Source organism: Danio rerio, chromosome 5 (assembly GCF_052040795.2).
Source record: "Danio rerio strain M-AB ecotype USA chromosome 5, GRCz13ab, whole genome shotgun sequence".
NCBI classification, from domain to species: Eukaryota; Metazoa; Chordata; class Actinopteri; order Cypriniformes; family Danionidae; genus Danio; species Danio rerio.
The window spans coordinates 7,800,275-7,824,095 of record NC_141025.1 but is presented as its reverse complement, the minus strand read 5'-3'; the positions used below and the strand labels follow the sequence as shown (position 1 = coordinate 7,824,095).

Below are 23,821 nucleotides of genomic sequence, written 5' to 3'. Positions count from 1 at the left end.
AAACATCATCTCAGAAATATTTGAAAATACTAATTATATTGAGGGTTTTTTTTTTCATTTTGAAATTTTTTATTACATTTTTATTTATTATATTTGAATTGTTGATTTTTTAAAATAATTTATATTTAATTTATTATATAAAAATTTTGTATTTATTTATTTGCTAAAAAAATAATGTATTAGGAATTTAAAAACAAGATTAAGAAAATTGTCACAAATGAAGGCAAAGTAAGATGGATCCAAATGTCCAAAAAACACAACCATCAGCATATCCTCACAGAGAATAAAACTGCAATTAAAGTCCATTCGCACATTCAGTAAAACAGAATATTTTTAGGTCGCCATGGTTAACTGTCAGAGCACTAAGGTGCTTTAGTAAACGGTTAGATAAGGTGGGCTCAGAAAAGTGGGTGTTTGACAGTGAATTGTGAATGATTTATCTTTGTAATACGCTATTGTTAGATGATTGTCAAACTGTGTTAAAAATATATTGTTAGCAATTAGCAAAGGGTTACATTACTTATAACAACCACTAAAATGGATAATTAGCTATGGAGTGCTACAGCTTTCGTACTTTAGCTGCCCTGGTTCCGGAAGCAAGTATTTTGCCATGAAGTTCTCCCATAAATAGGGATTTTATGGGCACAAATGGACATGTCATACTTATTATTCAATTAAAAATAGGATTTTTAAATAAATTTATTTGTATATTTTTATAATAATTACATGTAAACAGCTCTAGCAAAATGTAAACAAACGTTTTGGAAAATTTGTAAATGATGCAGCATTGAATTCCCCATACAGATGAAGCATATAGAGCCCTAAATGTTAAGATCCAAAAAGAAAAAGATGACCTCATTATTTACATTTTCTGAAACGGTTTAACACCTTGATGGAAAAGAAGATATTTTGAAGAATGCTGGTTTCTGTCACATATCGGGAGGGTGTCTGCGGGGTCTTAAACAGTATTGCTAGTTGATAAATCAATTTAAAGAAATTGAAGGCCAGTATTAAAAAGACTTAAATGCTATTTTACAAGGCATTATTCATTCATTCGTTTTTCTTTGGCTTAGTCCCTTATTTATCAGGGGTTGACACAGTGGAATGAACCAACAACTCTTTCAGCATGTTTTACGCAGCGGATGCCCTTTCAGCCACAACCCAGCACCCAGAGGAAACCCACGCCAAGAACATACAAACTCCACACAGAAATGCAAACTTATACTTATAAGTACTTATACTATAATTACATTATGTATAATTTTAGATTTTACAACTGATAGTTGTATGCTAAAGTTAGCTAAAGTAGCTGAATTTAATCTGTGAATATTGGGCTGCTGTGTAGTTTATGAAATCAATAAAATCCTGCTAGATTTGACTTTGCGCTACTTTTGACTAAGGGGAAGGGCTTGAAGGTAGAGTTGGGATTGGGCCTACAAGTTAAAATGTCGCCAATGTTACAGGTTGAAACCTAAAATGGTTATGAGGTCTTAAAATGTATGGAAAAAGTCTTAAAGAAGTCGCAAAAGGTATTGCATTTCATTCTCTGGTATTTATACCCTGATTGAATTCCATAGTAGGGAAGCAAAATTAAATGGACGTCAGTGACAACCACAATTTCTCAAAATATCTTTGTTTGTGTTCAATAGAACCTAGGGTCCGTTCTTCGTACCTCGCTTAAATGATATAAGATTATTTGGCAGATCCTGGATCTTTTCATCTCGATAACTGATTTCTTGCTAATTTGGTTCTTCAAACAAGTTCGCGAATCAGATTAGAATGTCTGGATAAACTGATCTGAGATCGCTGCGTGTGTTATGAAGGACAAATCTATCGATCCTCGAAATTATGATCAGCAATGCAGCGATTGGCTGAAGCAAAAGCATTTTGATAATGGTAAAGGCGTCTGCAACTTTTGTGAAGCATCAAATCACCGGCATATTAACTATCAAAACATGTTTATGACTGCATAAATGTATTATTGCTTTTAAAAGTCACATATTCTGCATTTCTATTATACACAATTTGTACTAAAGCGATCTAAAAAGTTCATATCAATAAGTTTTCTCTTTGCACCACCAGGTGGCAGTCTTTGTACTTTCATTTCTAGGGTGCAGATTGCATACGTTTTATTAATATTTATAACTTAATTTATTTTATTAATGACTATAACTTTATATATATAGTTTGTAAATATGTACTCTTTTCCCAAGTGTATATAACTACTACTGTAAGAAAATATCAGAATTCGGAACATACTTTCTGTATTATCTTTGCTTGAACTGAGCCGATCTAATCCTGTTTATATGAATTGAACCTGCTCCCAATCAGGTTTGACCTAGCAGAACTGTTGCCATGACAACAACTCTCGGATCAGCTTTGAAGAACGAAACGATCCTGGATCGTGTCAAATCGTTAATATCCAAATCCAGCTAACTGAGTAATCCACGTACGAAGAACGGACCCCTACTCAAATAGGTTTTGAACAAGTAAAGTGTGAATAAATAATGATTTGTTTTTGGGTGAGCTATCGCTTTAAGAATGCAAAAGAATACAGAGATACTGTGACTTTGATATTTTTGGAGCTACATGTGTTTAAAGTTTTCCCGTTTCTGAACACTGGCATATAATGCAACAAGGACTGCTAAATCAGAGCTTCCAATCTTTGTGTAAAAAACATAATTATGATTCTGCCATCTTTCTAAAATCATTATCTCTCCCTGCAATTTGGCTTTAAATTATTGTCATTTTGCATCATTGTCATGCTGGGTTCATCTTCATACACCAGGAGGGAAACATAATAAGAATTTGAGTTAGAAATAGAAAGACTCGACTTTGATTAGAAGCACTCGAGGAGGAAAAGACAAAAGTACATAACTTTGGTGTAAAAACAGACATAATCAAATTAAAAATGCATACGCCTCCGTAACAACCGTTCAGGTCTATTTTCCACATGTACAGTTGTGAAAAAAATCAGTTTCCATGTAGAGAAAATAAACGTGAATTCATTAACCTGAAATAATTTTTGCCAAAAGTTTACACCAAAGCCTTTTGTTCAGTTTTGTTTTTCCACACTGATGAATGGTTTACAAGAAGACCAGAAATTCGAAATTTCGAAAGTTCATGGCTTATATTCATACAAAGGCTTAAGAATACACAAGACATTCATTCATTCATTTTCTTGTCGGCTTAGTCCCTTTATTAATCCGTAGTCGCCACAGCGGAAAGAACCGCCAACTTATCCAGCAAGTTTTTACGCAGCGGATGCCCTTCCAGCCGCAACCCATCTCTGGGAAACATCCAGACACAGTCATTCACACATACACACATTCATACACTATGGACAATTTAGCCTACCCAATTCACCTGTACCGCATGTCTTTGGACTGTGGGGGAAACCTGGAGCACCCGGAGGAAACCTATGCGAACGCAGTGAGAACATGCAAACTCCACAAAGAATGCCAACTGAGCCGAGGCTCGAACCAGTGACCCAGCGACCTTCTTGCTGTGAGGCGAACGTGCTACCCACTGCGTCGCCCTTATACAAGACATGTCACTCCCAAAGTTTTTGAATGGGGAAAAGTGTAACTGGAAAAATGGTGAATTAAGCCCCGCCCACTACACTCTAAAAAACATTGAGTTATTTCTTCAACCCGATGGTTGAGTTAAACATATTTGGTGCGTTGTTGGGTTATTTTTAATCTTTTTTAGATTATTTAATAATAACTTAACCAGTTGGGTTAAATATTTGATGCTTTGTTGGGTTATTTTTTATCTTTATTTGTTTATTTATTTTATAACTCAACCAGTTGGGTTAAAATTTTGAATTTCAACAGTCAACTGATTTAACTGACACAGAACAGCTGCATTAATATGTGTACAAATGTTGTTTTTGCATTGTAAAGTTTATTCAAGCTCTAGCTGTCACGATTAACAGCGATCATATCCCATAAGATCGCTGATTTGCACTAACTATAACCATGGACTACAAATCCACCATTTATGGACTACATATTCATACATGCACTTCGCCCAGACACACATGCTTCCTCATCTAAACTGATTACTTTCACACCACCTGAGGATTGTCAGAGACTGATTGCACACACTACTTAAGCTACACACTCACTCATTCACTTGGCCGAGTCTTGTTTATCTGTTGATCACATTACGCGTTCTTCCTGTCTAGTTTTCCTGTTTTTCAACCTAGCCTTGTATTCTTGTTCTCCCTGCCTGCCGCCTGCCTTTTGACCTCTCGTCTGTTACTGATTACGATTCTGGATTGCCTACACATACCCGTTTGCACCTGTATTGACCATTGCTTGCCTGACGACGAATAAACCTGCATTTGGATCTTACCTCAGTTGTATGTGTCATTCCCCGTGGTTACACTAGCGTAACAATATTGTTGTTATTTTTTTTATCAAATTACCTCTTTTGTCGTGGTTTTTCTATTCGTTTCACCAGCACTCTTAGTTATTGATTATACAAATGCATGCTTCATGGCCGATAAAACGCTTTCTCCAACGCCCGTGTTCACCTCTACAGTTTTTTGGGGAGAAAATGATCCACATATTTGGGATTTTCAGCTGTCTTTTTCGCCTTTAGGACCCAGCGAAGACATTAATTTATTCACACAGCTATAATTCTAAAGTAATAGTAGTACTTCAATAGTAATACCAGAATAGAAAAAATAACATTTAATCAAAATAACCCAATGCATTGGGTTAAATTATATAACCCATCATGTCCATCATGGCCTTCTAACAATCCCCATATCATAATTGGCTTAATCACTCTGTCTCCTCTCCACCAATCAGCCGGTGTGTGGTGCATTATGGCTGCCGTCGCATCTTCCAGATGGATGCTGCACACTTGTGGTGGATAAGGAGATTCCCCTGAATGCGTAAAGCGCTTTGAGTGTCTAGAAAAGTTTATTATTATTATTATGACTCCTAAAAGCTTACATTTACAGTCACGAAAAAAAACATCCTAGGCTCATTGTGGATTCATATCCCTGTTTACATTTCTGGAGACAGCAAAATACATAACCAGAGGTACATCTGCTCGCAGTTTTTGTTCCAGATCCACCAGAGGGTGCAATATACACTTTAGATCTGTGGTTCCCAACAGGGGGGTTGTGGCCCACAAGGGGGCCTCAGTGAGTTTTGTGGGGGGTTGCGTCATATTTAAAAAGCAGTGGCCAATTAGGAGAATGATCATGTTGCCTTAGTTCATTTTATCTCCTATCTCAGAGGTCCTCAACCACGGTCCGTGGATCAATTAGTACCAGGCTGCACAAGAAATCATGAACTATTTCCATTTTATTTATTATCTGAGTCTGAACGATCTTTTATTTTGAAAAGTCTTTTATTTTGAAAATGACCATATTCACTTGTTTACGTCTCGGTCACTTGAGCGCCCAAATTTAACCCACAAGCAGCAAAAGGAGTAAGAAACAGACGTCTTAAGAAAGTTTCTTTACTAATGGAAAAAGGCCCAGTGAACGACCCGCAAACTGCCAAGACATAAATCCGCAACCCACTTGACAACAAATCAGGTGAATTCACCATGGCTCTGCAAGAAGATCAACTAATGGACATCACAAATGACTGCAGCTTTCTAGGGGAGTTCGCATATTGCACATTTCAAGAGCCTGCAAAAGTTTGTTGTTTCCAATGGAGTTTCGTGGCTTGCACTCACAAGCGGCGTGACACGCTCGCACCAATGAACCCCGAGCTGCAAGCGCACCGCAAGTCACGTGACAATAATTGACCGATCAGCTTCAGCTTGTATGGAATATTTACATTTCGGTAAGACTAATTTTCTCAGACAAACCCAGAACACACAAACACTGCAGTCCTTGTAACTGTTATCAGAGAGTGACAGCAATGTTTTGTCAGTTTGTCATCCTTTGAGAAAACGGTTTATGGTCGCATAGCAACCTACGAAATACCCCCAACTCCCCGCAGTAAAATTGTCAAGCGTTGACCCGACTGGTGCGTGGTGATAAAAAGGTTGAGGACCACTGCCTTAGCTGACCAAAAAATGGACAAATTTGTAATCCGTCCTTCACAAAAAAGAAAGAGGGCCCTATCATACACCCGGCGCAGTGTGGCGCAAGACGTGGCGCAATAGTCTTTTGGTAGTTTCAGCTTGGCGCAAGAGTGGTTTTGAGGCGTTGCGCTACGCTTATATTTAAATAGCAAATGCATTAGCGCTCATTTGTGCGCCCATAGGCGTTCTGGTCTAAAAAGGAAGGCGTTCTGAGGCGCACTGCTGGCGCGTTGCTATTTTGAGAAACTATAATAGATTTTTCATTAGACCAAAACTAACCCGGTCTAAACTCCAGCGCAGAGTTGCGCCTCGCTTACACACTGCTTAATACACACAAGAGAGCAATAGGCAAAAATCTTTACATATGAAAAAATTTTAATATTAAGGATATATATAGGATATAACAAGAATAGATATAGAATATAAATATAAAGGATTAAAATATTACAAAACATATTATTTTCTAGCCTACATAAATATGAAAAATCACTGCTTTTATGCCTTCTTCATCTCGGGAGGCTTTTTCAGTTCATTAATAACAATTTGCTTTTGTATAATGTTATTATTACTAGCAGTATTATTTATTATATCCATATTTATATTTGTTTTATTAAAAACAAGCTTAGATTTGTCCACCTGTCAGGTTTTAGACCATATGGGGCATGGCAGGTGTATTTGGAAATAACTCAGGTATTTAAGCACACTTCGTCATTATTGTTCATTTATTCTTTTGCTGGAAATTAGAACTGAATTTAAAAATAGTTTTGAAACGAATATTTGCGCTCAACAAACAAAATTAATTATTTATAGACTAATTGATGTCTGTGCGTAAAGGTTTCCCCATCCACGAGCGAATGTGAAAGAAGATCCATTATCTCTCATTCTCACGCAGGTGATGCTCTGTTTAACTGTTTTCTGTTAAAAAACTGTGAACTGTTTGCTTGTGAAATGCTCATTTTTTCCACTTAGACTTACTTTGCGTCCTGTAAATAGTGAATGCGCTCTTGGCGCGACGCAGCTGACTCTTAAAGGGAATGGGAGATGAGACTCTAATTGGTTTATTCTCAAAACACACCTATAACTCATTAAGAAAATAAACGCAACCCTTTTAGCCCATGCGCCTTGGCGCAAAGCTGATTTTCCCGTCCGTAAATTAGCAAAAATGCGTTCTGATACGTCCTGAAAGCGTTTGCGCCCTGTGTTTTGCGCTCTGCGCATGGACCGTCAAAATAGAGCTCAGAGTCTCACTGATTCGCCTCAAAGCAATGCTCACACTAATTGATAGAGCATAACAAATAACGTGCAAGTAGTAAATTGTAATAGCCTACATTATTTTTTCTTTATAAACCAGTGTGAATATTGATATTTTTGTTATTGAATTTCAAATAGGGTCAATTTGAAGCCCAAAGGCTTACGTTTTTCAGTTACAAACAGACTACTGATGTTTTGCTTTTATATTTTACATTACACTATTATTTAATTATTTTCTTTTCGGCTTAGACCCTTCATTAATCCGGGGTCGCCACAGCGGAATGAACTGCCAACTTATCCAGCACATGTATTATGCAGCGGATGCCCTTCCAGTCGCTACCCATCTCTGGGAAACATTAAGCTATTATTTGTACATAAACATATCTTGATATAGTAACAAACATACCGTTTGTTTAAAAATAAAAACATTTTTTGTCATCATTACTGCAAACTTATGTGAGCGATTATATCAATAAATGTGGAGTGGGGCCTTACAATATTTTCCGGGGAAAAAGGGGTCTTAGGCAAAAAAAGGTTGGGAACCACTGCTTTAGATGACCGAGCCAGCTTGCTGTTAACTAACTGACTGACTGACCAACTGACCTACCCACCCCTAAACCCAACCGATAGTGTTGCCAACATATGTGGTTAGCTACTGGAAGAGTCGTAACACCGGAAAAGCCATCTGTGCAGAGGTAAGTGGTCAGCTGGTCGCTCTAAAATGAACAGATGCCTTCAGTGGTGTCATACTGCCCCATAGCATTTGTTTAAAGGCAAAACGCAGCCAGATGTTCCTCTGGCTACACAATTTGCGAGCTCAAGGAATGTAGACAGGGGTAGGTATCGATAATGAGCCTGTGTTGGGAAAAAATCAATTCTCATATGGAGAAATAAATGAAATGCATTAACCTGAAATTATTTAGGCTAAAGGTTTACACCAAAGCCTTTTTGTTTGCTTTGTTTTTTTTGCACTGATGAATGGTTTACAATAAGACCAGTGTGTTGGGAAAGTAAATGGCTTCAATTTTGATTTCGCATTGACTTTGAAACGCAGTAACATCGGTAAACTCCAACGAGACAAACAGACGCGAGCGCCGAGAGAGAAAGAGAGCCGCCACAGTGATTTATCTGATTCAATTAGCTTGCAAATGTAAAACAAGTCAGTTCAATAAAGAGCTAAAACCTCTCTTTCTTCTGTCGGTTCGGGTCTTCGACGTCTCTCCTCGACCTCCCTCTCTCTGCTGAATAATGAGAGTGTGTAAATGCTTAATTAGATTAAAAGGGTGTGTGTAACGATATGGAGATGCTGTGTGTGTGTGTGTGTGTGTGTGTGTGTGTGTGTGTGTGTGTGTGTGTGTGTGTGTGTGTGTGTGTGTGTGCATTCAGATCGCTCTACATTAGCACTGTGTTATTGTGGGCAGGGCTGAGAATTTATGACGCACAAAAACCCTGAAACATCAAACCAATTAAAGAATCCTGATTTATTCGTCGTGAACGCTGGGGAAATATATCACCCATAAAGAGGTGTGTGTGTGTGTGTGTGTGTGTGTGTGTGTGTGACAGGAACTCCTGGGAAGCATGTGTTTAATAGGAGAGGTTTAGCTGAGGTCTTTTTAGAAGTGTGTGACCTGGAAAACAAATTAAAATACAGAAAGAAACATGTAAGATGATACGGAAGGTGAAAAAACAATATCACATTTGACATTTCAATGCAATGCCACTAATCAAAATGTCCTAAAAACAATTTACAAACTACGAGACTTTTAATATAGTTTTGTATTCCTCCTTTTGCTTTGCATAAGTGATTTAATTATATTATTATTAATATTATTATTCTATTGCAATATTATCTTTTTTTTTCAAAATGTATGTATATATTTATATATAAGTCAGAATTATTAGCCCCCCCCTGTTTATTTTTTCCTCAATTTCTGTTTAAGAAGAGCAGATTTTTCTTAAACACATTTTTATTCATAATAATTTTAATAACTTATTTCTAATAACTGATTTATTTTTTCTTTGCCATGAAGACAGTATGTAATATTTTACTACAGTACATACTATTTTAGTGTATAGACACTTCTATACAGCTTAAAGTGACATTTAAAGGCTTAACTGGGTTAATTAGGTTCACTAGGCAGGTTAGGGTAGTTAGGCAAGTTATTGTATAATGATGGTTTGTTCTGTGGATTATTGAAAAAAAATGTAGCTTAAAGGGGCTAATAATTTTGACCTTAAAATGTTTTTAAAAAAAATTAAAACTGCTTTTACTCTAGCAGAAATAAAACAAATAAGACTTTCTCCAAAAGAAAAAATATTATCAGACAAACTGAAAATTTTCCTTGCTCTGTTAAACATAATTTGGGAAATATTTAAAAAAGGAAATAGAGGGGATATATTTATTTATTTATTTATTTATTTATTTATTTATTTATTTATTTATTTATTTATTTATTATTTATTTGCTAATAATTAAACACTTATAAAGTACTTTTTAATTAATAGTTTATTCCAATAATTATTATTAATTATATGACTACCACTAATAAATATATTTATAAATAGTTTTTTTTTTTTTACATTTTAGTTTATATTATTTTGCTTTGCAGTCCAATTTTTATATATATATATATATATATATATATATATATATATATATATATATATATATATATATATATATATATATTATTTTTTTTTTTTTCATATTTTATTTTTTTTTATTTTTTTTTTGAAAACTTAAAAGGATTGGGCAAATGCTTTAAAATATGTTAGACACAATTACATTTTTGGCTGTCTTTGTAAGAATGTATGATAGACATTCTTTGCTCTAAAATTTGAAAATTAAATTGAAAATTGTAACTAATGTGCAGGAAAATTCAAATAAAAAAATATCACAATTGAAAGCCAAACAGCATCTGCCTCTACAAATATCCTAAATTTTACTTATTTTGAACATCTTTTAGTTAATATTTTTCTTTTTTGTCATTTTTAGTTAATTTTTTTTTGGTTTTGCATTTCTGCTATTTTATAGGTTTTTTTATGTATTTTATTTAGCAAAAAACACTGAATATGAAAAGATTGTTCAAATGTGTTGCAATAAAGCACATTAAAACTACAGATTAACAGAGATTATTCATATAACTCAGCCTTCATTTTAATAATTAAAACATTTTTTTTTATTATAATAATTATTCTTAATGCATAGACTGCTGCTTTGTTTGTTGGCACTGTTATTCTATGATAATTATATTATTTGACATCATTAATTTTGATTAGCCAGCAGGAAAAACAGGTTAAAAATTATAAGTGAGATTTTAATCTATTTTTACATCTTCTCTATATAATGAAAAGAGTTTGCTTTAATCTTTATCCAGAAAAACATCCAAAACATTTGACAAGTAGCTATAACTCAGCAATGCATCGTGTCATGATATCAAAAGATTAAAAAATATATTTATATTTATCAACATTTTTACTATCCACACATATTCTTCAGGACAGAAAAGCTACAGATGCTTATGATTGCAAAGAAAATCAGTATGTAAAAATATAAACATTAATAATTATTGCCATTAATAAAACTAACTAGCTTTAACTGACATTAAAAAAAAATATGGCGCATGCTTTTTTGAGTGTCTTTGGTTTTAGATCAATCAGCCATGCGGAAGATTGTCTAATCTGATGTGGAGTCACTGACCTGAGTCAAGCACTACTATGGGCTGTGGGTTTTCTCCAAGACCTGTGTGAAGACAGGGATCTCGTGCTGGACATCAGAGGATTGTGCAGGGTTACGTTAAAGGTGCCTTTCAAAACCGTGTCCATGATGACTGGACTCAACTATCAAACACAAACACACACACACACACACACATTGACATAATTCAATACATATCTATATTGCATACTAACCCTGTGTATTATTATATATTTGCTCATCTTCAAAAGTCACTGTACTGCTTTCTATGCTTTTTCTGCTATGTTGTCTTATTATTTAATTCCCTGTGATTTTAACATTACTGGTTATTGCTATTATTTATATCCACTTTTGTGTCTTATATTTCATTCAAATCAAGTTTATTTGTTTTGTGCTTTTCACAATAATTATCGTTCCGAAGTAGATTCACAAAATTATGTGTGTGTGTGTGTGTGTGTGTGTGTGTGTGTGTGTATATATATATATATATATATATATATATATATATATATATATATATATATATATATATATATATATATAATTTTCCTTGCTCTGTTAAACATAATTTGGGAAATAATTAAAAAAGAAAATAGAGGGGATATATTTATTCATTTATTTATTTATTTACCTATTTATTTATTTATTTATTTAATTATTTTGGGCTAATAATTAAAACATTTATACAGTACTTTTTTATTAACATTTTATTCCAATAATAATTATTAATTATACGACTACCACTAATAAATATATTTGTAACGTTTTTTTTTTTTTTACATTTTAGTTAATATTATTTTGCTTTGCAGTCCAATTGTAATATTTTTTTTTCTATTTTTTTTTTTTTTTTAGAAAACTTAAAAGTAATATTTTTCTTTTTTGTCATTTTTATTTAATATTTTTTTTGTTTTGCATTTCTGCTATTTTATAGGTTTTTATGTATTTTATTTAGCAAAAACACTGAATATGAAAAGATTGTACAAATGTGTTGCAATAAAGCACATTAAAACTACAGATTAACAGAGATTATTCATATAACTGTTTTATAATTATATTATTTAACAACATTAATTTTGATTAGCCAGCAGGAAAAACAGGTTAAAAATATCTTTATAGATAGATAGATAGATAGATAGATAGATAGATAGATAGATAGATAGATAGATAGATAGATAGATAGATAGATAGATAGATAGATAGATAGATAGATAGATAGATAGATAGATAGATAGATAGATAGATAGATACTTCTATACAGCTTAAAGTGACATTTAAAGGCTTAATTTAAGTTAATTAACTTTACTAGGCAGGTTAGGGTAATTAGGCAAGTTATTGTATAATGATGGTTTGTTCTGTAGACTATCGGAAAAAAAACCCTAAAGGGGCTAATACTGTGTAAATTTCCTTGCTCTGTTAAACATCATTTAGGACATATTTATAAAATAGAAAAAAATTCAAAGGGGGGCTAATAATTCTGACTTCAACTGTACATTAGATTAGTGAGTACTAAAGCCAAATCTGGAGCTTATCTAACAAAATAACTTATGATAATGATCCAAAAAATATAAAGTACACACAAATTTATACGTTATAGAAAAACATTAAATACAAACTTTAAAAAAAGAGGAAAAATTAAGAGAAGCAAAAAAATTGAAAAATTTACTTTCACTAGTTTTGTGGGTTGTAATTAGTTTTTGCAATATTTTACTTGAATTTTACTGAATTTTATTGTACTATCTTTCAATTTCTAAATATGTTTGGTGACTAAAAAATGATTTGAATAAATATATCTGTTTAATAAATCTGTTTTGTTTAAATGCACCAAAATACATTGGCTATATTCACTGAGAAATGAATAAAATGGACTCTATATCCCCGACAGTACAACACATCTGATTTTACTTCAAGGTTGTAATATACCATACCTTTATGTTCTTTGAACTGAATTGTATTACATTGTTTAACAGAAAACAAATTAAATAAAAAATAAAATGATACAGTAAAAGTCAGAATTATTAGCCCCCCTGAATTATTAGCGCCCCTATTTATTTTTTTCACCAATTTCTGTTTTATTGAGGGAAGATTGTTTCAGCACATTTTTTAAGCATAATAGTTTAAAAAACTTATTTCAGATAATAAATTTATTTTATCTTTGACATGATGACAGTATTTCCCAGAGATGGGTTGCGGCTGGAAGGGCATCCGCTGCGTAAAAACTTGCTGGATAAGTTGGCGGTTCATTCCGCTGTGGCGGCCCCAGATTTATAAAGGGACTAAGCCGACAAGAAAATGAATGAATGAATGATGACAGTAAATAATATTTGACTAGATATTTTTCAAGACAATAATATACAGCTTAAAATGACATTTAAAGGCTTAACTAGGTTAATAAGGTGAACTAGGCAGGTTAGGGGAATAAGGCAAGTTATTGTATAATGATGGTTTGTTCTGTAGACTATCGGAAAAAAAATTAGCTTAAAGAGGCTAATAATTTTGTCCCAAAAATAGTTTTTAAAAAATTAATAACTGCTTTTATTCTAGCCGAAATAAAACAAATAAGACTTTCTCCAAAAGAATATTATCAGACATACTGTGAAAATTTCCTTGCTCTGGTAAAAATAATTTGGGAAATATTTCAAAAAATTAAATTGAATTAAAAGGGGGCTAATAATTCTGACTTAAACTGTATATACACACACTTCATCTCAGTAAAGTGGTGTTTTTAGATGAAGCTGTATCTCAGTGCTTATTAACAATTTTTAAAAATGTAAATAGAAATAAATTAACAAGAAGTTATTATAATATGTAAAGAAATTCGTTAATAATTATTTTATTCATTTCAAAATATTACCTTTACATTATTATAATTAATGAATAAATGTTTTTGTAAAATCATGATTTTTTTCATAATTTGTTTAATTAATGTTCAAATAAATAATAATAAATAAACAAGTGACATAAAAATAAATGTATTATTATCAACATTAAAACACTAAAAAAACCCTAGGCTCCACAATTTCTTCCTGTTGTCTCACAAATAGATTAATTTAGCTTAATTGTTTTTACAAATGTAAGTGGTTTAAACATAAAACAATTAAGTTTTCCCCCCAGAAAAACTCACGAATAGTGTTGATTCAACTCATTTCAGTTTGAACAAGTCACACTTTTTTTGTGTGTATTATTTATTCATCCATTCATTTCAGTTGAGTCCCTTTACTCATCAGGTGTTGCCACAGTGGAATGAACCACCAACTTATCCAGCATATGTTTTACACAGTGGATGCCCTTCCAGCTGCAACCCAGTACTAGGAAACACCGATAAACACTACAGGCCAATTTAGCTTATTCAATTCATCAACAGCACATGTGTTTGGACTGTGGGGGAAACCGGAGCACCCGGAGGAAACCCACACCAACATGGGGGAAAACATCCAAACTCCACACAGAAACGCTAACTGACACAATCGGTATCCAAATCTGCAACCTGCTTGCAGTAAGAAGACAGTGTTAACATGTCGCCCAAATGTATTATTATTGTTATTATTATTATTATTATTATTATTATTATTATTACTAATACACCTGTGCATATGCAATAGTATTTACCTCATATGCTGTGGGCCCAGGCACTTCATCTTTAGGGTCTTTGAAGCGATCTTCTTTTGAGATAATCAGTGCCAGTGTAGAGCTGGATTTAACATCTGGACTGTAATAAGCTGGACCTGAAAACCAAAAATAAAACAAGATGAAATATTTGTGCATAACTCTCGAAAAACACTGCTTAAATAAAGCAAAATGCAGCTTGGAGTTCACAAGAAGTTCATGAACAGCGGTACTAACAGCAGAACAACTCGCTAATAAAAACACAAGCTTCACATATCAACTAAATGAAATGGTTTCCAGGACAAATAGCTGAAATTAAATGCTAAGGTTGAAGGCATAATTATTAGCCCTCCTGTGAGATTTTTATTCTTTTCAAATATTTCCCAAGTGATGTTTAACAGAGCAAGGAAAATGTCCGGTTATATATTTTTTTCTTCTGCAGAAAATCTTTTTCTTTTTCTTTTGCTGGAATAAAAGCAGTTTTAATATAATAAAGGTCAATATTAGCCCATTCAGAATAATACTTTTATCGATTGGCTACAGAACCAACCACTGTTGTCCAATGACTTGCCTATTTGCCCTAATTAACCCAGTTAAGCCGGTTTTATATTTAATATATTTATATACATTTGATTTGTTACTATTATTATTATTACTATATAATCATCATCATTACTATTATTTATTATAGTTATTATTTATTATTATTATTTTAGAAATACAATTTATTTATTTATTATTATTATTATTATTAATTTCCTTTTTGGCTTAGTCCCTTTATTAATCTGGGGAGGCCACAGTGGGAAAAAAACGCCAATTATTATTATTATTATTATTATTATTATTATTTATTATTATTATTATAGAAATGTATTTGTTATTGCTATTATTATTATATAATTATCATAACCATAATAATAATAATAATAACAATATTCATAATAATTATTATTATTACTATTATTTATAAAACGCATTTTATGTTATAATAATTATATTTACTAATTATTATTTTATTATTATTTAATATACTTATTTATTATTATTATTATGACAAATAAAATGTATTTCTATAATAAATAAAAATAATAATGATGATGATGATTATATAATAATATTAATAATAATATTAATTATTATTATTATTATTATTTATAAAAACACATATTATTTTGTTAGAATAATATTTACTATTATTTTTATTATTATTTAATATAACTATCTATTATTATTATTATTAATATTATTATTATTATACAAATACATTTTTATTGCAATAACAGAAAAGCAATTACAATGTATATGAAACTGACAAATACCGTACAAATCAGACAATAAGAGAAATTAAAAATTAAATCAATTAAAATTGTATAACAACCCCCGTAAAGAAAGAAAGAAAGAAAGAAAGAAAGAAAGAACTAAAAATTAATGCAGATCATTAAACAAAGCCCACTTTTGTAGATGTTTTAACTGCACTGAACATAATGACTCATTGGATTTACTCTATTTTCTAAGGTAAGTGGTTGCAAACAGTTCATGGACTGAAATTAAACAAATAAGTTGAACATTACTAAAATTAATTTATTTATTTAAATTCAGCTTATACAAATAGTGTGCAACCACTCACCTTAAAAAACTGAATAATCCCACGAATGATTATTTTCAGTGTGCTTTCTTATTATTAAACGTTGAAACTACCCCAGTTAAGCCTTTAAATGTCACTTTGAGTTGAATACTAGAGTCTTGAAAATGATCTAGTCCAATATTATTTACTGCCATCATGGCAAAGATAAAAAAAAATGAGTTACTAAAACTTTTGTTAAAAAAAAAATCTCTGTTAAAAAAACACTTGGAAAATATCTGAAAAATGATTCAAATGAACAGGAGGTATCACACTTGCTTATGTTAACATATATTGCTCTACCCTAGAGTCACCTGGAGTGTGTGGGTCGTTGTGCAGGACATCAGTGTTTCTGGACGCGGCGGACAGAAAGCAGCTCTGTCTCTTTCGTGCGTTCTCGTTGCGTGGCTTGCTGTATTGATGGAGGCATTGAGTCTTCTCAAACGATTGGCTTACATTATATGAGCCCGGCGGAGGCGTATCCTGCCAAGAGAAATCTAATATCTGACCACAGCATCATAAACAGCGTCTGCACAATGCATTTACTGCAGGAACATATGAGGCGGGCTCTGTGTGTGTGTGCTGGTTTTGGTGGTTTACAAGGACAGAAATTTGTATGTTGACGTTATTAGAATTTCCCATTACTTTCATTCAAACAAAGATTTATTATTTCCATCTTGATTTGAGGAATTATATAAAACAACAACTATATTATTATTATTATTATTATTTATAATTATTATGGTTATTATTAATCATATTTTTTTTTTCAAATTGCTTCAAATGAACAGAAATTATTTAATATTATTTGACAGTGACAAAATTCTCAAAAAGAACAGTAAAATTCTGAGTTTATGAAGATACATTTTGGTATACACTACCTGATAAAAGTCTTGTCGTCGATCCCAGTTGTAAGAGCAAAACATTATACATTCTAACTTCTAATAACATAATAACTTCTAGTTCATCATTTGGAAAAGTGGCAGAAGGTGGATTTTTCTGTTGAATCATCTGTTGAACTGCATCACAATCATCACAAATACTGCAGAAGACCTACTGGAACCCACATGGACCCAAGATTCTCACAGAAATCAGTCAAGTTTGGTGAAGGAAAGCTCATGGTTTGGGGTTACATTCAGTATGGGGGCCTGCGAGAGACCTGCAGAGTGGATGATCAACATCAACAGCCTGAGGTATTAAGACATTTGTGCTGCCCATTACATTACAAATAAAATAAAAAAAATACAAAATTTCAACTAAAGTTTTTCAATTTTTTTGCTTCTTGATTTTTCCTCTTTTTAAATTTGTATTTCATATTTTATTTATAACATATACATTTGGCTGTACTAGTTTTTGGACCTTTCTTGTAAGTTATTATGTTAGATAAGCTCTAGATTTGGCTTCAGTACTGACTGATCTAATCTATATACACAAATATAAAATTGTACAGCTTCCTATTAAAAATATTAATTTAAAAGAGAGATTTGTGAGGGATGTACATATATATGCTGAGCACTGTATATCAAGATACTAGTATTTAGCTTAAAGTGACATTTAAAGGCTTAACTAGGTTAATTAGGTGTCACAGTCACTAGTGATCTAACTCATACTAAACTATAAATCTGCTAGCTAAAGAAATACATATCCAGTCAAACACCACTCACATACCAGGCCTAGATCGCCATAGATATATACATTAGATGTCGCCTTCCCTGTTGTCTATTAGAAGGAATGCATCAATAGAGCCGCCATTTTAGTACAGGGTACCACTCCTTTGAAATGAATGCGGGACCAAGCTGCAGTGGAGGACTGTGGCCATCCAGAGCCAGAGATATACACATATACACATACATCCATGGTTAGGAGTTTTCCCGGAGATCCCGGATTTTTTTTTTATTACTAAAATTATAATTTGACATCACTTTTCTACATTGATGGATCAGCGATCGCACAGGCATTCCTGACGAAAAGCTTGTGTTTGTGTGTATGGAAATGTACTATTCACCCTCCCTGTTAAATTTGATCAAATCATGTCCTGAAACACACCTCCTCTCCTGCTTTCACTTCTCATACTGACAGAGGGAGCAATTTGTTTGTGAATGAATCCCCCTTAGGAACGACTCGTTCACTAGCTGACAATAATACAAGTTTTTGGCAGCGCAGCATCTCGTTGTCATATTTCTTTTGCATTGTTTGCTGATTTTATTCAACAAAACTAGCATAAGCCGAGTGTTTAGTGCGAGTTGGTGCTGCTTTGCCTTATGGTGAATTTAGTAAGTGACTGTTATCATCAATAACGTGACCTGATTAGCACAAAAGTTCATAACATACAAAACGTAAAAAACTAAATGTTACCTATGAAATGTTCTGCCTTTGTGCTTTGTTTTCTTTGTTTGCTCGTTACTACGCCCGTAGACAGCGCTAAAGTCCAGCATCTTCACGTAGTAACACTGTCTTGACTAATGCAGTTAAATGACACTTGTCCTGGGAGCACTGTACAAATATGGCTGTGCTATTGACGCATGCTCAGGGTCCCTATGCGATATCTAGTGTTTATATCTATGCTAGATCCCCATGACTGCAAACAGACACAGCTGTTCAGGACTAATTACACAGACTGTATATACACCTCTCAAACACACACATGTGGCTGAGTCTTGTTAAACTGAATAGTGAACATTACAACGTGTTTTATTTGCCTTGCCAGTTTTGACCCTCGCCTTGTTTGTTTGTTTGTTTTACGTTCTCTGCTGCATGCCTTTTGAACGTCTGCCTGTTTACTGACCATGACTTTTCTGTATACACCTGTTTGCCTCTGTGTTGACCGTTGCTTGCCTGACCATTTTCAATAAACCTGCTTTTGGATCCGCACCCCTGTTTTTAGCGTCACTTCACATTACATTAGGTAAGTCATTGTATAACAGTGGTTTGCTCTGTAGGCAATTGAAAAATATATTGTTTAAGGGGGTTTATAATATTGACCTTAAAATGTTTTTAAAAAAAATAAAAACTGCTTTTATTCTAGACGAAATAAAACAAATAAGACTTTCTCCAGAGGAAAAAATATTATAGGAAATACTGTGAAAAATTCCTTGCTCTGTTTAACCTAATTTGGGAAATATTTAAGAAAGAAAATCACAGGAGGGTGAATAATTTTGACTTCATGCCTTCATTGACTTTATATGTGTGTCTGTGTGTGTGTGTGTGTGTGTGTGTTATTAGTGCAATACAGTAAACACTACTTTTGCCCGTTTACGAATTGAATGACAAGCAGAAATGATTTTAGTCAGTGTTAAATGCTTCAAACGTGGTAGATAGAAATTAAATGCAGATATTTTTGTATATGCATCCTGCATTTTGTAATACTAACTGGCCATTTGTATAATTGCATTCGGATCATACTGGCATTTTTCTAATCACATCAGCAAACAGCAATCAGCAGAGCTCTAAATTCAAATATATAGATGTCAGTCAGGAGGGACAGATCTAATGAATAAATATTGCAAAGACACACACACACACAAACACACACACACACATGCACACACACACGCATGCATACACGCGCGCACACACACACACACACACACACCATGTTTATAGCCCTGTGTAAACATCTGTAAGCTGGACAGATGTAGATAGACAGAAAGAAAGAGAAATATCTAAAGTGAATCTCACCAAACAGGAACACTTGCAATGACCAACTATTGTCAAGACAATTAAACACAAATATTACAATTTCCTACTACTATCATGCAAACAGAATTGTATTTATTAAGATCGTGATTGGATGAATAATATAAAATATAAGTGTAGTATTATTATTATTATTATAATTATTTATATAATCATCATCATTTGTTAGAATTATTATTTTTTATGTATTATTATTATTTATACAAATACATTAATAATAAAAATTAATGATGATGATTATTATTTGTTATTATTTATTAGTAGTTGTAGTAGTAGTATTGCTTATTTATTATTATTAATATTATACCAATAAATTATTATATTTTATATTATTATTATATATATATAATCACAAATATTCATTATTATCATAATTTTTATTATTATACAAATACATTTTATTTGTCATATTATTATGATTATTATTATTAATAATAATAACAATGATTATTATTATTTATAATACATTTTATTAATTATTTTTATTAGTAGTAGTAGTAGTAGTAGCAGTATTGCTTATTTATTTATGATTATTAATATTATTAGCAATTTATAATCACATCATAATTAGAATTATTATCATTATTATTTATTATAACATTTATTATTATTATTATTATTATTAATGTTAGCATTATTATTGTTGTTGTTGTATATTATTATTATTAATATTAGCATTATTATTATTGTTGTTGTTGTCGTCTTTATTATTATTATTATACAAATATGTTTTATTTGTTATAATATTAATAATTACTATTATTATTAACAATGTAATCCAAGGCTTGTTTTTTAATGTAATCAAATGTAAAATCTAAATGAGAGCTTCATTTGTTGGTCTTTATTCAGAATGTTAAAATTATAGAGAAGAAAATGTTAATAAGAATTGATGACGATTCAATTTCTTTACAATAGCTATTAATTTTAATAGGCTAAACAGTATAATTTAGAAAAATCTCCAGATAAATTAAACAATGTATTATATCTTTTGTAAAAAATATAATAAAATGAAACAGCTCCAGATTTTGAGGAAATTTCTTATCTCTATTTTTTACATCTAAATGTTGACAGGTATGACCCAAATGCCAACTGGCCCAACCTGGACTCAAACCTGCGACCTTCTTGCTGTAAGGCAACAGTGCTAACCACTAAGAAATGTAGTAGAAATGTGTTAAGGAAAAAGATTGTCACACTACAATCGTGTTAAAATAAAGCCTTTTTCCACTTGCAATATGAAAGAAATGTGATATGGGTGTGTTTTAGGCAGACTCATGCAGACGTGTGTGTGTGTGTGTGTTTGTGTGTGTGTGTGTGTGTGTCTAATAAAGGAGCGGCGCAGACGTGAGGCGAAGCGTTGAGCTCATAATGAAATATTTGCAGCATCTGCATCACAGTCCAACTCTCTCTCGGCTTTCTGCGATTTTACACAGTCGGACACTTCTGCATTCTCATATCTAGCCCTTGTATAATTACTGATTTTAGATACGGACAGGATTTCATCTAAACCCTCCATGGAGCCAAACAACTAGCAGAGCTTTTCCTATTGAATTCAAACTTGTACGAACAGACGTGTGCAAAAAAAATCTGAACTTCTGCTACAGACTGAACACTGAGCTGACACATCAATTGTGGTTGTATTGCTGGAGTTGAGCTCTTATAATGCTTTATACTGCAGTCTTATTCTGGTGGCTTGAGAAAAAGAAACAACATGCTAATTCATATTAGAAATCACACTAACAGCATGCTAATCTATACTAGAAACATGTTAGCAACATGCTAACCCATAACAGAAACATGCTAGCAACATAAATCGTACTAGAAAAATCCCAGCAACATGATAATCCACATACTATAAAATGCAAATTCATGTTAGAAATATACTATCAACATGCTAATTGCTACTGGAAACATGCTAACAACATGCTAATTCATACAAGAAACATGCTAATTCATCTAAAATCATGCTACAACATAGTAATTCGTTACTAACATGTTAATTCACACTAAAATCATCCAACAAAAAGCTAACTCATACTAGAAAAATGCTAGCAACATGCTAATTCATACTAATTATTGCAAAAACATGTTAATCCACACAAAAAATCTGTTAACAACATGTTAAAACATGTTAAAAGCATGCCATCAACTTGGTAATTCATACTACAAACATGCTATCAGAATGCTAAGTCATACTAAAGCAGCTAATTAGAATCATTCTAACATGCTAATTCATATTATACTATATGCTATTGTATACACTACATACTAGAAACATGTTATTCATACCAGAAACATGCTATCAACATGCTAATTCATACTAGGAACATGCTAATTCAAACAAGAAACATGCAATCAATATGCTAATTCATACTAGAAACATGGTCTCAACATGCTAATTCATACTAAAAGCATGCTAAATTTTACTAGAAACATACAATCAACATGCTAATTCATACAAGAAACATGCTAATTCATGCTAGGAACATGCAAATTCACACAAGAAACATGCTTAATCATACTAGAAACATGCAATCAATATGCTAATTCATACAAGAATTATGATAATTTATACTAATAACATGTTTATTTATGCTAGAAACATGCTTTAGACATGCTAATTCATACTAAAAGCATGCTAAATTATACTAGAAAGAAACATGCTAATTCGTATTATACTTATACTATACTATAATATACTAGATACATGTTATCAACATCAACGGCGATATTTTTTTTGCACGATAAGAGTCCTGCGTTTACGCCGATAACGGCCCACATATATGAATATAAAAATTATCAAAACTGGTCATTTTTGAGGGAGATGCTAATGGTCTAATACATTGAGTGAGATGCTAATCCTAATGGTCTAATGGTCTAATGGTCTAAAAGCAATGATCTATGCTAAGCTAAGCTAAAACTGCTCCCGCCACACCCAGTTATCAACTGAATGGATTAAAAAAATGATAAAAGTCAACTAGTGACTGGTAAACACTTGATTCTGATTGGTCAATCACACCATTCTGCAGTCAGAATGTTTCATATTAATGAGCTTTAATGACTTTCAAATATTGATCTGAGGCTGTTCATTCATCCATTCATTCATTTTCTTTCAGCTTAGTCCCTTTATTTCAGCTTAGTCCCCTCCACAGCGAAATGAACCGGCAACTTATCCAGCATATGTTTTACACAGCAGGTGTCCTTCCAGCAACAACCCAGTACTGGGAAACACCCATACACTCTCATTCACACACATACACTACGTCCAATTTAGATTACCCAATTCCCCTATAGTGCATGTCTTTGGACTGTGTGGGAAACCGGAGCTCCCGGAGGAAACCCACGCCAACACAGGGAGAACATGCAAACTCCACATATAAACTCCAACTTACCCAGCCAGGACTTGAACCAGCAACTTTCTTGCTGTGAGGTGACAGTGCTAACCACTGAGCCACCGTGTCGCCCCAGAGGCTGTTCTTCTTAAGTGTAAAATGAAACTATAAATGTTTGTGACCTCTTGGTTTTGACTTCAGATCAAAACATATTGAGGAATCTCTACTAATAAATTAGAGGAGACATGTCTGCTGGGCTTTTATTCTCTGTAGAAACACCTGGGTAGCAGGCTCTCCATTTTGTGTCATTGCTGTCTAGGACAAACCATTGAGATATTAAAAAGATGTGATTTGTGATTTTTCTTCCCTGCGAGAGTGTAAAGATGAATTCTGAGTGCTGTCTTACTTTGGCGAACAGTGAAACCACAAGTCTGTCGGAGGCAGATTTAAAAGCAGCTGTGCTCTGTTTCTTATATAACGCTTCATTTGTCTTTTCCACCTGCAGCACACAAAACAAAGAAAACACACTTGATTACGATCATGACACACCTCTTTAGAATACTTGAT

General features: G+C 32.7%; 2 protein-coding genes across 9 annotated transcripts in view; both read right to left on the bottom strand.

Moving 5' to 3' along the window:
* The window catches only part of smad4b (SMAD family member 4b), a 724,234-nt gene that overhangs the window by 584,158 nt on the left and 116,255 nt on the right, over positions 1 to 23,821 (bottom strand). The window lies entirely within an intron of this gene.
* Positions 8,771 to 23,821, bottom strand: part of stpg2 (sperm-tail PG-rich repeat containing 2) — a 66,508-nt gene continuing 51,457 nt past the window's right edge. For 2 of the 7 annotated variants that reach the window (NM_001441895.1, NM_001441897.1), the window contains 2 exon segments: positions 22,963 to 23,569; positions 23,661 to 23,753. In NM_001441895.1, coding sequence (NP_001428824.1) covers positions 23,489 to 23,569; positions 23,661 to 23,753 — 174 coding nt within the window. In that variant the 3' untranslated portion in view covers positions 22,963 to 23,488. 7 annotated transcript variants of the gene reach the window in all.